Source organism: Lasioglossum baleicum, chromosome 1, assembly GCF_051020765.1.
Source record: "Lasioglossum baleicum chromosome 1, iyLasBale1, whole genome shotgun sequence".
NCBI classification, from domain to species: Eukaryota; Metazoa; Arthropoda; class Insecta; order Hymenoptera; family Halictidae; genus Lasioglossum; species Lasioglossum baleicum.
The window spans coordinates 8,325,848-8,339,136 of record NC_134929.1 but is presented as its reverse complement, the minus strand read 5'-3'; the positions used below and the strand labels follow the sequence as shown (position 1 = coordinate 8,339,136).

The window sequence follows — 13,289 nt, the reverse complement described above, 5'->3', positions numbered from 1 at the left end:
GTGAACTCTTGTATTAATGTTATATTTTTTATACAAAATAAAAAATTATTATCTGTTAATTATGTTTATATAGTAAGTCAACGAAAAATACGTGGAAGATCATGGTGGAGTCATCTAGTAACGAAACTAGGCAATCATTTGTGCACGTAGCTTCGTCATTTAATCACAGGTGGCGCAAGGCAATCTTTCTTTATGATTTATCTACTGTGGGAAAGCCAGCGGATTGAAGCGGTAAACAAATTGAAATGAAAATACAAACAGTGGAACAATTCAATTTAAAATTTAACATTTAAAATTTTGGCGAAACTTCCGAGAGTCGGTTAAATCGGATTGAGCTAAAATTTTGCACATTATATATTATATTTTAATTAAAAACATGTTTCCCAAAGGGATTGTTGAAGACTCAATCATAAGTTGTTTCTTATTTTGCCATGATACGTTGAATAACAGTCCGTGTTCTATAAATGATTCACCGTTGACTGCTAAAAGTCCGCAGAAAGGCTCAGTGAAAAATCGTCCGGTGATTTATGAAAGTTTTTGATTTATTTGGCTCTGTACAGATTTGCTACAAATTTTATTATTGTTAATAATACCGTCGTACATTTGTAATGATCGGTAGGGCTATTACGCTTGCGTGTTTGTCAGACATATTGTATGATACCGTACACGAATGAAAATATCGCCGTGATCGCATTGGAGTTCGGTATAACGCGAGCTAGAATGTTTTCCTCTTATCATTGTTACTGGGAGAAAAGAATTTGATCTATCTGTGATCGGTATCGGTTTCAGAAGGAGACTTACGTTTACTTTTGCACCAGTGTGTAAATTTAAAGACCTGCTGAGCGAGTACGAGGTTCAATAGTAGAAATCGGAAAACGAGAGTTGCATTTCGTTTCCGGTGACGGCGACGGCGACGCAAAATATGCTTCCAAGTTCGATCGAGTTGGTTTTTTTTTTGGAAATAACCGTTCTTGGTTAGGTACAACAGCTTCGCAATAATTTAGCGCGTGATAATTCGCTGCGGATAAGCACGGGTTCGAAGAGCAATATACATTCAATACAAACTTGCATGGTATTCAAGCTTTTACAATCGAAACGCCTCACGCGTCTCGTCACGTTTACAAAATCCTTGGATAAATACTGTGTCGTAGTTGGCGAAGTTAGCTAGAGATGTAATTCCTACCGCTCGAATCCTTATAACTTAACGAATTCGTATTTCGAATTATATTATTTATATATATATATATATTTATATATTTATATGCATATGTATAAACATAGTACAGACGAGACTGATCAATTATTCATATTACAATATTATTAATAGCGTTCTGACTATTATATTAAAATCATTGTACATGTACACGTGTGTCGTTGCCGATAAATCGTACGCCATCTTCGCTCGTCTCTCATTTTATACAAGATAAAACGCCGGCACCGAGCACCGGTGAAAAATGAATTATTAAATATAAATTACCATTCGCGCGGTTCGAGTCAATCGAACATCTCGTATTTAAAAGAAATAAGCTAATCCGACCAGCCAACTAGTTGGCCTAACTCTTAGTTAGACTCGCGCTAACGTACGGAAACGAGAAGGGAGAAATAGAGGTCCTTAACATTCCTTGCCATTCGAACACATAAGATTATACAATAATCTTAACAATCAATACATATATTCGTACAGAGCGTTTGAGGAACTTCTGCAATATCGTTTAGAAGTCTCGAAAGAAGACTGATTCTCTTGTATATCTTTGGATATAATGATTTGCCACAATGCTTTGTAAATTACAGTAGCTGTTCACTTATGAATAGACTGTGGAAGTTTATGCAAATATATAGTTTTATGTGGAAGGAGGTAAATAACGCTAGAATGAAATTTCATTGTTCCAGTGAAATCAAAAGTCGAGTAAGACTGTATAAAACGTTTTTACGCGCGCTACAATTGCATAAGATTCACTAACTTACTAACATGTCTTTAGATCGCAAAGCTCCGTCGCGCTTAGATCGCGGGATTACTGTATATATTGACAAAATTTGCGAAGAAGTCTCTCAAAATCTCTGTAAATGTAAGTGTATATACACAGGTTGGGTTGTACATTGGGCTGACTCTTTATAAAGAAAGATTGGTCAAGACGAAGCTTGTTAGACAGGTAAAGAAAATTTTCATTAAAGAATATAACGTGTGCTGATTAATTCATATTCTTCAAATTTATTTGTTTGAATCATTTATCAAGGATTACTGAAAATGTGATTGCTCTTCGTCAGCCCTATTTAGTTTTACATAAAACGTTACTATTGTCTTAGGTTCACAACAATGAGACTTACATGTAACACTTTCTAAAATAAAAGGAACAGTTTCAACAGATTACATATCAAAATTCATTTCTGCGCTTTCGACGTTTTTTCCCATCTTGTACATACACGAACATTTATATATAGAAAGTATATATATCTATATGCATATCTTATCAATATTCACCGTACCTCACCAACATCGATGCAAAATAAATCACAATCATATTCTTTCTGCTTAAAATTGGCAACTGTGATCCTCACCGTAACAATAGTTATAAGTTGTTATCATTAAGTTTCCTCCACTAAACACTAAAAAATATGAGTCCCCTCACTCGTTCGGTAATTACATAGTCCTTACTTATAGTAAACGGAGTATTTTGGTTTACGACACTTCGCTGTTTAAGAACCTTGGTTCCTTCACGCATTGTCCGTGACAATGGAAGATCACTTGGAAACATAGAAAAGACCGGATACCTCTCGTTACACTCGTTGTATCTACCTAGCCGAGCAAGCATACGAAAAACGTTTTAAGGTACAAGTATTTTACAAAACTTATACGCCAGAACATGAACAAAAAGATATCAGCTCTGCGACTTGACTTAGCTCCGTGTACGAAGTTCTCACGTACCGGCTACGTTATACAGAGCACTTTTAATAAAACATTAGATCGGTGCATATAAAATGTCGCCTTTACGACTGAAAAATTCACCCTCTCGCAAATCAATTTCATTGTTTTGCAAATCAATTTCACCGTTTTACAAATCATATTCAACCTTTTACAAATAGAGTATTTTTAACATTTACGGAGGTCTAGAAATAACTATTTCACATTATTTTATAAACGTAACAAGAATGTGTCTATCCAAATTTTTGGCCATTTTTCCGATAATATATACCCCAAGAAATAAATTTGGTAAATAATTCCTTAGGGAAGCATCTTTACAATCTTAATAATCGCGAACTAAGAATAATAGAACCCGTCATTTTGACGATTAAGTTTTTGTAAAAACGAATCAAATCAAATGTAAATTAATTGTTAAGAAATTAGAAATTTTATTTATCGGAAAGACGTGCATCAAGTACTTATTTAAAAGTAATTACCAATTCGTTAACTGAGTAATGTATGAAAACTGTGTAGATATGTATATTCATTGTAGCCATTTTCTGATCGATAAATGTAAAAAATTAATGTACATATGTATTTTTCTTACGTTTACCTTGCAGTAATGACTTCTTCTGAACTCAAGCGAGATGCTTCCAAGTGTAATTAATTTTAAATATTTTTAATGGGTAAGATCGGCTTGCAAAAGGTTGAATTTGGAGTGCAAAACCCATACTTAAAAAAATAACAACATAAAAGCTATTCAACGATTCATCGCCATATATCATGCTAAAGAGGAGATAGAGAAACTCATCGAATAAATTAAAATCAAATAAACTTCTAGAAAAACTGATTGCATATTATCGGAAAGTTTTGTATGCCTAACGATGTTTAACCATTAGTGCAACCACGAGTATCTTCATTTTCTTCGTGCACTTGACTCTTCGATCGAAATTAAATGTCTCGGAAACAAAGTTGTAGGGATTATCAAAATAACAAACTTGCGAAGCTTTGAAAACCATGTTTCATATGCAACAATCTAATAATTATACTACCGGCCATATGGTGTGCGTGGACGACAATACATTTTTCATCTTTAACACTACGTTTATGAAGTCTTGTATTTTCTTTTAAGAATTATCATTGACTTATTTTCCAGCTTTTGAGTATCAAGAATGTTACAAGTTTAATTCTATATATTATTACTACGTTTCAAATTACATTTGTCGAAGCTTCTTAAGCGTACGGAATAAGTATGCGAGAGTAATAGTAACGTCTGATTGAACGGTGTCGAAAGTATTTGAAATTCTACTGTCACGTTTTTTTTTCACGATTTCTGAAAGCAAATATTTGACTAACTTGAATTGTTGTTATTCTACCAATTTAATCGAAGTAATTAAGAAGCTCGTCTATAGAAGTACATATTTTAAGAAGGTATAAGATACTTTCAAGTGTCAATTATGTATTAAAGATTGATCAAAATATTAAATTCAGTATATAATACTTAATATTATGTATTGGGTTGGCAAGAAAGTAATTTCGGTACTTTAAGGTGAAATAGAGCCCAACTTTTTTATTCAAGCGATAAATTTTAATGAATAAGACATTCTCCTTTTTGTTCGATGATCTTTTGCCAAAAATAGCAAATAAGAAAATATTTTGTATATTAAAGTTCATGGCTTGAATAAAGAAATTCGGTTTTATTTCACCTTGAATACTGAAATTACTTCCTTGCCAACCCAATAATATACAATTGAATTGCCCCTGACGAAATGATTAGAAATTCTGCAGCTGCTCCGAAAAAATACAAGAATGCAATCAGTGAAGAAATTCAAAATCAGATTAGTCGTCCCCATAAATATATGACCAGTAGGAAATCAAGTGTCCAAACCAGAGAGTAAGGTTCATTCCGTTACACGGTATTAGCATTAGCATGGAATGTGCCGATTAGGAAACATTTCCGCTACAACCGACATCGAGCAATGATAGGAAGTCGACGCCACCTTTAATGTGCGTACCTTCTTCTACGTCTTGTGTGTCCTCTACTACTCTACTATCCTCCGTACCTTCGTTGAATTTCGCTTAAATCTTCGAGAATTGGAAAGACATGTAGTTACATCTATCCCATAAGTTTCGATATTTTTCTTCGTAACAGAGAACCAAATTCCCAAAAAAGGTGTCTGTCGCATTGAAGAACTACACACGGTTATGTTCCTCAAAAGAATTCGAAATTTGCAGGAACCGTTGCAGGAATCTTTACGAGGCATCTGCCCGGCTGAATTATGCACGCAGGTTACTCGATCAGCACCTGGCTCTATGGAACATTTTCAGAGTCAGCAAATTGGGGGACGGGTCCGACTGGATTTCAGATGAGAGCAACAATGGCGACTACGGATAGGAGGACATTCCCAGACCACAGATTGCAAATGCTACCATCTTAGAGGATGGAGGATCAGATACTTTGAAGAAGCTGAGGGTAGTCTAAAACAGTTGACCTACAAAGGCCACTATGCTTGAGAAGATCCTGAGGAAGGCAAGGATGAGAGTTTTCTTAGGACTGGTGGACTCCAAGAGGGCCCTAAATTAATGCTATTTGGCAGCTACGGCTATGCGTCGAACGTCCCCCTCATCACTGCGGTTCTAGGATGTGTCTAATCCAGGAGTGGGCATTTTTGTCTCAATTGACAATGAGACAAGACCAGCATCCGTCGTTACCATGGAAGGCGAGCATGAACAGGAGGTTGGTGGAGGAAGCAGGAGTTTGAGGGCCTCCCACCGTGCCCATCCCTGAGTCTAAACCTCAGAGACCTCGAAAAGCATCGCATAACCCAGCCATCGAGGACAGAATATGCATGGGCGAACACTATGGTGTACGCAAGAGATGTAATGACATTGGATCAAGCCGGTCAGTGGCTACACGTCTTCCTAACACTTTGATGTCCTCGAATTGGCCAACCGGAATCGAACATCCGTGAGAGTTTCTACCATTACTTCTCAATAGCATCTTCTTCCCTCAATTCGACTCTTTAACGACTGCAATAAATAAAGTATTCCTGGTTGGCGGATTCCTAGAACCGTCCAAGAAATCCTAAATAGTTCTTAGTACTTCTTCAGTTACGTATACACTATCAAATTGAGCCTGCGATTAACATAAAAATAACTTCTTCGATACGTTTTTTTTCTTTCTTTTCTTTTTTACAAAGAATCCTTTTTCTTTTCTTCTCTCCAATAGAATCGTTCGCAACGAACAAACAAAAAAGTAACCCTTATTAAAGGTGACCAAACGATGAGTAAACAAAAGTAATCGTTGTCGTGAAAATTACGTTTGTCCTTTGAACGGTACTACGCACTCTCTATCAACTTGCTTGGTTATTTCTCTCTGTACTACGGAAACTTAGCAGAAAAACCATTGGAGCGCGCGTGATTCGCTGGTTTCCTGATGCTACTTTCACATCCGACGAGTCCTCTTCTGTTCACTTGCATTCACCCAAACTTCGGACGAGTTTCTTGTGTCTTAAGCAAGAGACGTGGAAGTTTCGTTGATGAAAATGAATGTACGAAAGAGGGGGGTAGAAAGAAGGAGAGAAAAACTCGTCAGCCGTTTGTTTTAGCTGGCGGTCGCGGCAGATGACAGCGTAGTTGGTCACGCGAGATTCGTTTCTTGCTCGCCCCATCCTTCGCTGTCGCACTCGCTTTCCGATGCTGAATCGCTGTCGCTGAACTCGACTGCAACGCGTCTCGCCAATATAGATGCGACGTCGTTCAACGCGTTCACGCGCTCCACTTCCTTCTGCTCGATCTTCTCCACCTTGCGCAGCTTGATCCCTAAAAATCACAAATGCAGTTTTAATCTATAGTCTCTAGCTTTTACCGTACTATGTCGTATAGACATTCCTGTAAATTTTTACGATATAACAAAACAAGTACGAGATTGATAGCACGGTAAAACGATGCTCCGAATTCGAAACTACATGAGAAAAAAATGTTTGAGTCCCAGGTCTAGACAAGAATTCTGATTAATCTAATTAGTAGACTGTGGATTTGATGACAAAAATATTGAAGGACATCAATGTATATTCGATTCGGCTTAATAGGATAATTGAAAGAAGAATACAATTTTTATTTGGCTCCTGCAAAGTCCTTCGAGTGCTGCAATCAATGCGAACATTCTTTATTTTACATAAAAATCCGCAGTCTACTAGTTAGAATGTAATTACCGTCTCTAATTGCTTTAAGTAGATCGTTTCGTGGATCGACAAGGGGGATGTTCGGATTAATGGGCTTCCTCAATTGGCCGTCCACCATATTCTTCAGGGGTTTCAACTTGGGCCGGTTGGTCGCTATCAGTTTGGCGATATCGCCGTTGGTTAGGGGCACCTGTGGCGACGGTCCATTGGCAATAGGCGGTGGTGGTGGTGGCGGAGGCGGTGGTGGGATATTGCAGGGTGGAGAAATAGGTCTGGTGGGTGGTGCAGGATCCGGAGTCGGGGGCGGAGGCGGCAAATCTTGCGGCGCTGCTGGATCGGTTTCATCCGCTCCGATTTGCGTTAAATGATTTGGCGGTGTGGGCGTGGAGTGGTGACTGGGTAATGGACTGTTCGAACGACTTCCATTCCTGTTCAATAGATGCGACGGTATTGAGCCTGAAACATGCGTAAATGGAGTAGGTCAATGTCTCATATCTCAGTTCACTGCATTACTAAAACAATCTCTCAACACTAGTACTACCAGCAGAGTCAGAATAGATCTTGATTCTGATTTCTTTTCATTATGGTCATTGAAATCGTAACAATTTCCTTAATAAACAAGTAAATATCAAAATTGTTAAGACATTATGAAGACAATTTGGATTACTTTACTGCAGAGTTGTGCTCATTTAAATACATTGTAATTGAATTACGTAATTCATTGTGTTTTATATACACAATTATATTTGAGTTACATTGTAACTGCATTTCATAATTCGAACGTTTCACTTAATTTAATTGCTAATTATGCGAATCACGAGTGTAATCGAAATACAATGTAATTGGAATACAATGTAATGTAAATTACAAGTGAAGAATGTAATAAACAAATGTATTTCTGATCGCACAATGTTAATTCATGAATAATAACATGTTTTTCTTATTCTTTTTATATATAATCCATAATTAAAAACGAATTACATTGTAAATAATCGAACGAGAGACCAGAATTACAAAGTACATTGCAATTTAATTGAATGAAGCGACTGCATCTCGAATTACGAAATCATTGAACACTGTGTAATTGAAATACTTTGTAATTATAATTCGTGAAGTAATTCAATTGTAATTGAACACAACTCTGCTTTACTACAACTATGTTTGAATCAGCTCGAAGATAATAAGTAATATGATAGATTACCATTCATAGGCGGCGAAGACATCGTTTCACCAGGTGGTGGAGGTGGTGGAGGCAGAGTATCCCTACTGGTACTCATCGACCTTCCCCGTGTCGGCGTATTATTAGCAGAGGCGACAGTAGGGGTTGAATTGCTAGAAGTATTGCTTGGTGGCGCTGGCGGTGGCTGTGAAGGTCGCGATCTGCCGCTTCTGCTCGGTGTGCTTTGACTACTAGGGCTCTGGTAAGTCTCACTACCCGCCTGTCCTTGTCCAGAACCATAGTGTGAGTACATGTTGTCTTCATAACCCTGAGCGACGTAATTTGCTGCCCTGTAATTAGACGAACGCCAATGAGTCTTCCTCTCGGTTCTCCATAAATAAAGCATCTCCATACACTACCAATCGATCTTCCGGGTCGCTAACATGTATCCTGTTACAAACGCTTATTAATAACACAGCGTCGAACTTATTTATACATCCTGATTTTCCACGCAAGGGTTAATCAAATAAGATTATCAAGCGGGAAGCACTTCCAACACTGCTTGAGAAATCAAATATTTAATGAGGTATTGGGTATGGACTTTAATCAATAAAATATTTTCCATTTTGTTCGATGATCTTTTGCCATCTTTTTGATAGCTTCATAATTCCTAAAACATCTGGTCCTTATCGGCAAAAAGCTGATCCAAAGGCGATTTCACCATTCAAAGAGTTTTGTAAACTTCGAAATAACACATCACTCAATAAGTCCCCGGTCTGACACATATATGGCAACATTGTTGACAGACCCACGTGATTTCCGGGTAGTACTATCCTTCAAACAGTACGTGTCAAAATTTCAAGGCATTCGGACCGTTAGTTTAGAGGTTGCAGTCGTTTTAGTGACCCCAGTTTTGTAATTTTCAAGACAATGGATAGAAAGGAATTTCGTCTGTTGATTAAACACTGTTTTTTGATGGGGAAAAATACTGTTGAAGCCAAACAGTGGCTTGATAAGCTTTATGGGGACTCTCCACCAGGGAAATCAACTATTATTGACTGGTATGCTGAATTTAAACGCGGTGTGGTGGATGTGACATCACTTCCCAACCAAGCTCCAATAATTTTGCAGCCTTATCATGGTACAATCACTGTGTCAGTGATTTTCATGGAACCCACCAGAAAGATGGCAAAAGATCATAAAGTTCATTGCTTGAAAAGAAAGATTCGATTTTATTTATTTACCCAATAGTTTCTTGCATTGGTGTGTGGATTGCCAAGTCCAGTTGCATGTATTTAAATGTTACAAGCAGTTTTACAAACCTATAGTGATCGGAAGATGGAGGACTGTAGAGATGTTGTTCCTCAGGTGGGTAGCTTCGCCGAAGTTCGATGCTGTTGGGCCTGGGCGGCCGTTGTTCGGTCATCACCATGCCCAGCAACGATTCATCAGGGATGTTATGGGGTGCCCTGTACTGCACGGCCTGCGTTGGCATAATGTACTCCCCATGAACGAGGGCCAACTGTTTTTGCCTTTCTCTCGTGTTATGCGGTTGCCTTATGCGCTTCTTATGCCTGCCACCGCCTCCACCGCCACCCTCGTTCCGAGGCCTATGCGGCTGTGACGCAAAAAGATCCTTTGTTAAACGGTCGCCTTTATCGATTGTTGCGGCAAAAAGTGCAAGACAAGCTTAATTTCGTCAGTCAAGCATGACTCGATGGTTGATCCAGTCGATTTCGATTATAGGAACACGCGTTATCGGCGATTTTTAATTAACACAGTGTCTCGCGTGGTCGTTGCTAGCGAAGACTTTAGGTCTGTACTGAAAATCTACATTTTCCTCTGTCGCTCATACTGATGTAGCTTTATGGACTGAGATACAATTATAGTCAACAATTATAGTCAAAGTTGAAAAATATGTCACTTTTTCAAACCCAAATTTCTCAAAAACTGTGCGTCTAGGAGAAAAATTAAAGACATATTCGGAATCAACGCAAAAAACTCTATAAGAATTGTACAGTGAGAATCGAAATCCTTTGGCTGTTGGACAGTGTAATCGGATTTTATATTAATCGTAATTTTCAATCATTAATCGGATTACGTTTCGCCCAACTCTGAATGTAACAGTTGCTGTTGATACAGATACAAGTCGGCATGACGGTTCCAACTTGTACCATTTACTTTTCGCAGGCATTCAATGCAAACTGATAGTTCCGAGATAGCAAAATCCATGGTAAACAGATAATGCTACTAGTGATGTCGGTACTACGATAACTTTTACAATCTACAAGAATTGCGTAGTACGACGGTGACGTGATACTCGCTTAGAAAAATAGTAAATGGATTTTCAATGTCGGTAAAAATGTAACGTAAGCGATAACAATTTCTGAAGTAATTAAATTACTACTATATGATATACAACATTTTTACTACTCACAAGCAACGACAGTAAAGATACCTTCGCAGTAATTTTGGTAATGATGTGTTTGAAAATTTGTACCAAGAACAGGATCAACCACCGAACATGAACGTTTGTAGGAAATAAAAACAGTTCCTCGAAACATCGTACACGAACAAGTACAGACAAGTAGAACAACGGACAAACATTTGCGAGGGCGTTGTGTTGTTATGTTTTATTTCCTACGTATGAAGTACGACAAATCAGAAACGAAATGATAATCCTGAAATGACTCAAGATCATGGTGTTTCGTATCGATTGCAGAAGATGACATCGTGAGAATGATGATGAGAGAAACTTCTATTGAGTACATCCAACAGTTGCATGAATGGCATAGAACGGCATTACAGGTGATATATCGATAATGTGATATGGTAAGAAGACAAAATTAGTCGAGTCCAGACACAACTCGTTTGTAAGAAGGAGTCGTATCAAGGGTGCTTCCGTGTAGATTGAACATTATGTCAGATTCATGTCAATTCACTTATCACACTAAATTCAACGGTAACGTTTGCTTTAGTGAAAACGGAATCACCGGCAATATTTTCATTGACACCGTTTAATCAACTCGATCTACCATCAACTGCCATTGAAAATGTCACGAATCGTGATCAGTAGAGATTGCTCTGTTATTAGCGGTCCGATCGAAATCGTTGTAATCGTCGTCTCGGTTTCCGAGAGTGAGGATAATCTCACTGTCTATAAAGACAGGGAATAAAGTGTATCGATAAAATGTATTGATGAATATATCGTCGGTGAAATAGTTAATAAACGATGTCAACGAGATTGAGCAACGTTCGGTCTACAGAACGAAACTCATATGCCAAGGACGAACATTAGAAGAATGCGATGTCGTTGGCTAGTCCTAGCGAGTAACTACAAAAATTGTCAAGCGAGCATCTAGCGCAGTCTCTCTATCGTAGCGCAAAAAGTTTCGGTTAATGAAAAACCACAAAGAAGTGAGCTTGATTATGTATGAGTGAGTGGCTGGCGATCGATAAAAAGTTCATTAAAAAACTGGGTGGTAAAGGGTAAGAAAAAAAAACTACAAAGATCCAAACCATCGACTTGCCTCTCTGAACGGTTCGGCATATTCAGACTCGGTCTATAATCAAGGGGACAGTTTCAATTGTTAGAATTGTAGCACAAGCTTAGTAGTAGTTTCAGAAAAAGAATAAAAAAAAGAATAACATTTATTTGTATATCGTGATTACTGTGCACCTCGAGAAAATGTAGCATAAATATTAAAACGTGTATTTCAAAAAAAAATTATATTATAAATACGTTGAAGACAAAAAAAAGTATGAAAAATAGATCGTTTCGTATAATATAGAAGAGTAAATCGAGGTGCACGCACAGATATGAGGAACAAATGATGTTCCCGTACCTTTTTCCCCCGATCGTGCAGCTTCTTTTCGGTGTCCTTCAGCATCTCCTGACTCCACAGGTCGAAGAAGTAGTTGGGATCCGTGTAGAACTTCAGACCGTCCTTACCGTCCTCCCTGAAAGGCGTAAGTCGCGTATTATTCTCATTTTTATTATCCTACTTATCTCCTGCTGTTACTTCTTATTTTATTTTGCTGTTTTCTATTTTCTATCTTATTCTGGAGTATTTTTACTTTATTGTCTTGTGCGTTTACAATCATCTATTTTTAGTCATCAAATACACGTATCATAGTCCAACTTAAAAAAAAGTCTCCAAGTTATCTAATCGTAACGTTATAATCATAGATAACATCTCTCCTTATAGTAGAGTACAAAGATTAGTAATTGTAACGTTGAAATCGTAAATAGAATTTTTACTACAAGTTTTGCACTCCGAATTCACCCTTTTGTCTTATAATTAGACTGCGGATCTTTATGCATTTATGAAGAAATTGGTTGGGTGAAATATAAAACAATAACAGATTAGAAAAATTCAAGAATGTTGTAACCTTATTTTTAATGAAACCAAATCATTAAGGGATGAAATCAATTTTTATTTTACTTCTGCTGCCCACAATCAATGCAGAACATTTTTATTTTGCATAAAAATCCGCAGTCTACTTATAATAATTATCTTTTGCAGCAAGATGGCGTTTTAAAAATCGCTTCAAACGACTTGGACTTTTTGAGAAGCTGGAACAACACGATCGGTTTACTAGAATTACTAGATGACATGAAAAATCAATTTCGAGAAAAATTGCAATGAAAAATTTCTTCCTCGCGTCATCTCAACGTCCCAAGAATGTCCAATTTTAGTACTGAAACACTGGAAATCCACTGGCAGGTGTCCATTCAGTGAACAGATCAGCCCAAGTGACTTTCGGTCCGGAAGTTTCCGCATGTATCGCGCTATTACTGTAATTCTAAGGTTGAAGCGCTAAGTGAAATTTGTAAGGATGCATAAATACCTGTAAACGTTAAGTTTATCGAGAGGAGGTGGCGTGTCACATTGATGGTAGGTCTCCAGCATCGCCGTGGGCATCGTGTCCCTCGAGACAACCTGCTGGTCGAACACCACCGAGCTCTTGAACGCCTTCCTCATGTGTATGTCTTGCAGGGACACTGGAAGACGATGATGTTGAATTATTATTAATTCTATGGAAT

The 13,289-nt window shown here is 37.7% G+C and overlaps 1 protein-coding gene across 4 annotated transcripts in view; it reads right to left on the bottom strand.

Annotated features, from left to right (window-relative positions):
• Window positions 1–524: 524 nt before the first annotated feature.
• Scar (wiskott-Aldrich syndrome protein family member 3 SCAR) overlaps window positions 525–13,289 on the bottom strand; it is a 59,974-nt gene continuing 47,209 nt past the window's right edge. For 3 of the 4 annotated variants that reach the window (XM_076437119.1, XM_076437125.1, XM_076437134.1), the window contains exons 3-9: window positions 13,094–13,247; window positions 12,088–12,202; window positions 11,773–11,805; window positions 9,565–9,860; window positions 8,285–8,592; window positions 7,114–7,539; window positions 525–6,721 (exon numbers count right to left, since the gene is read on the bottom strand). In XM_076437119.1, the coding sequence (XP_076293234.1) occupies window positions 6,540–6,721; window positions 7,114–7,539; window positions 8,285–8,592; window positions 9,565–9,860; window positions 11,773–11,805; window positions 12,088–12,202; window positions 13,094–13,247 (1,514 nt within the window). In that variant the 3' untranslated portion in view covers window positions 525–6,539. The remainder of the gene's footprint in view (window positions 6,722–7,113; window positions 7,540–8,284; window positions 8,593–9,564; window positions 9,861–11,772; window positions 11,806–12,087; window positions 12,203–13,093; window positions 13,248–13,289) is intronic. The other variant, XM_076437143.1, reaches the window with a different exon arrangement.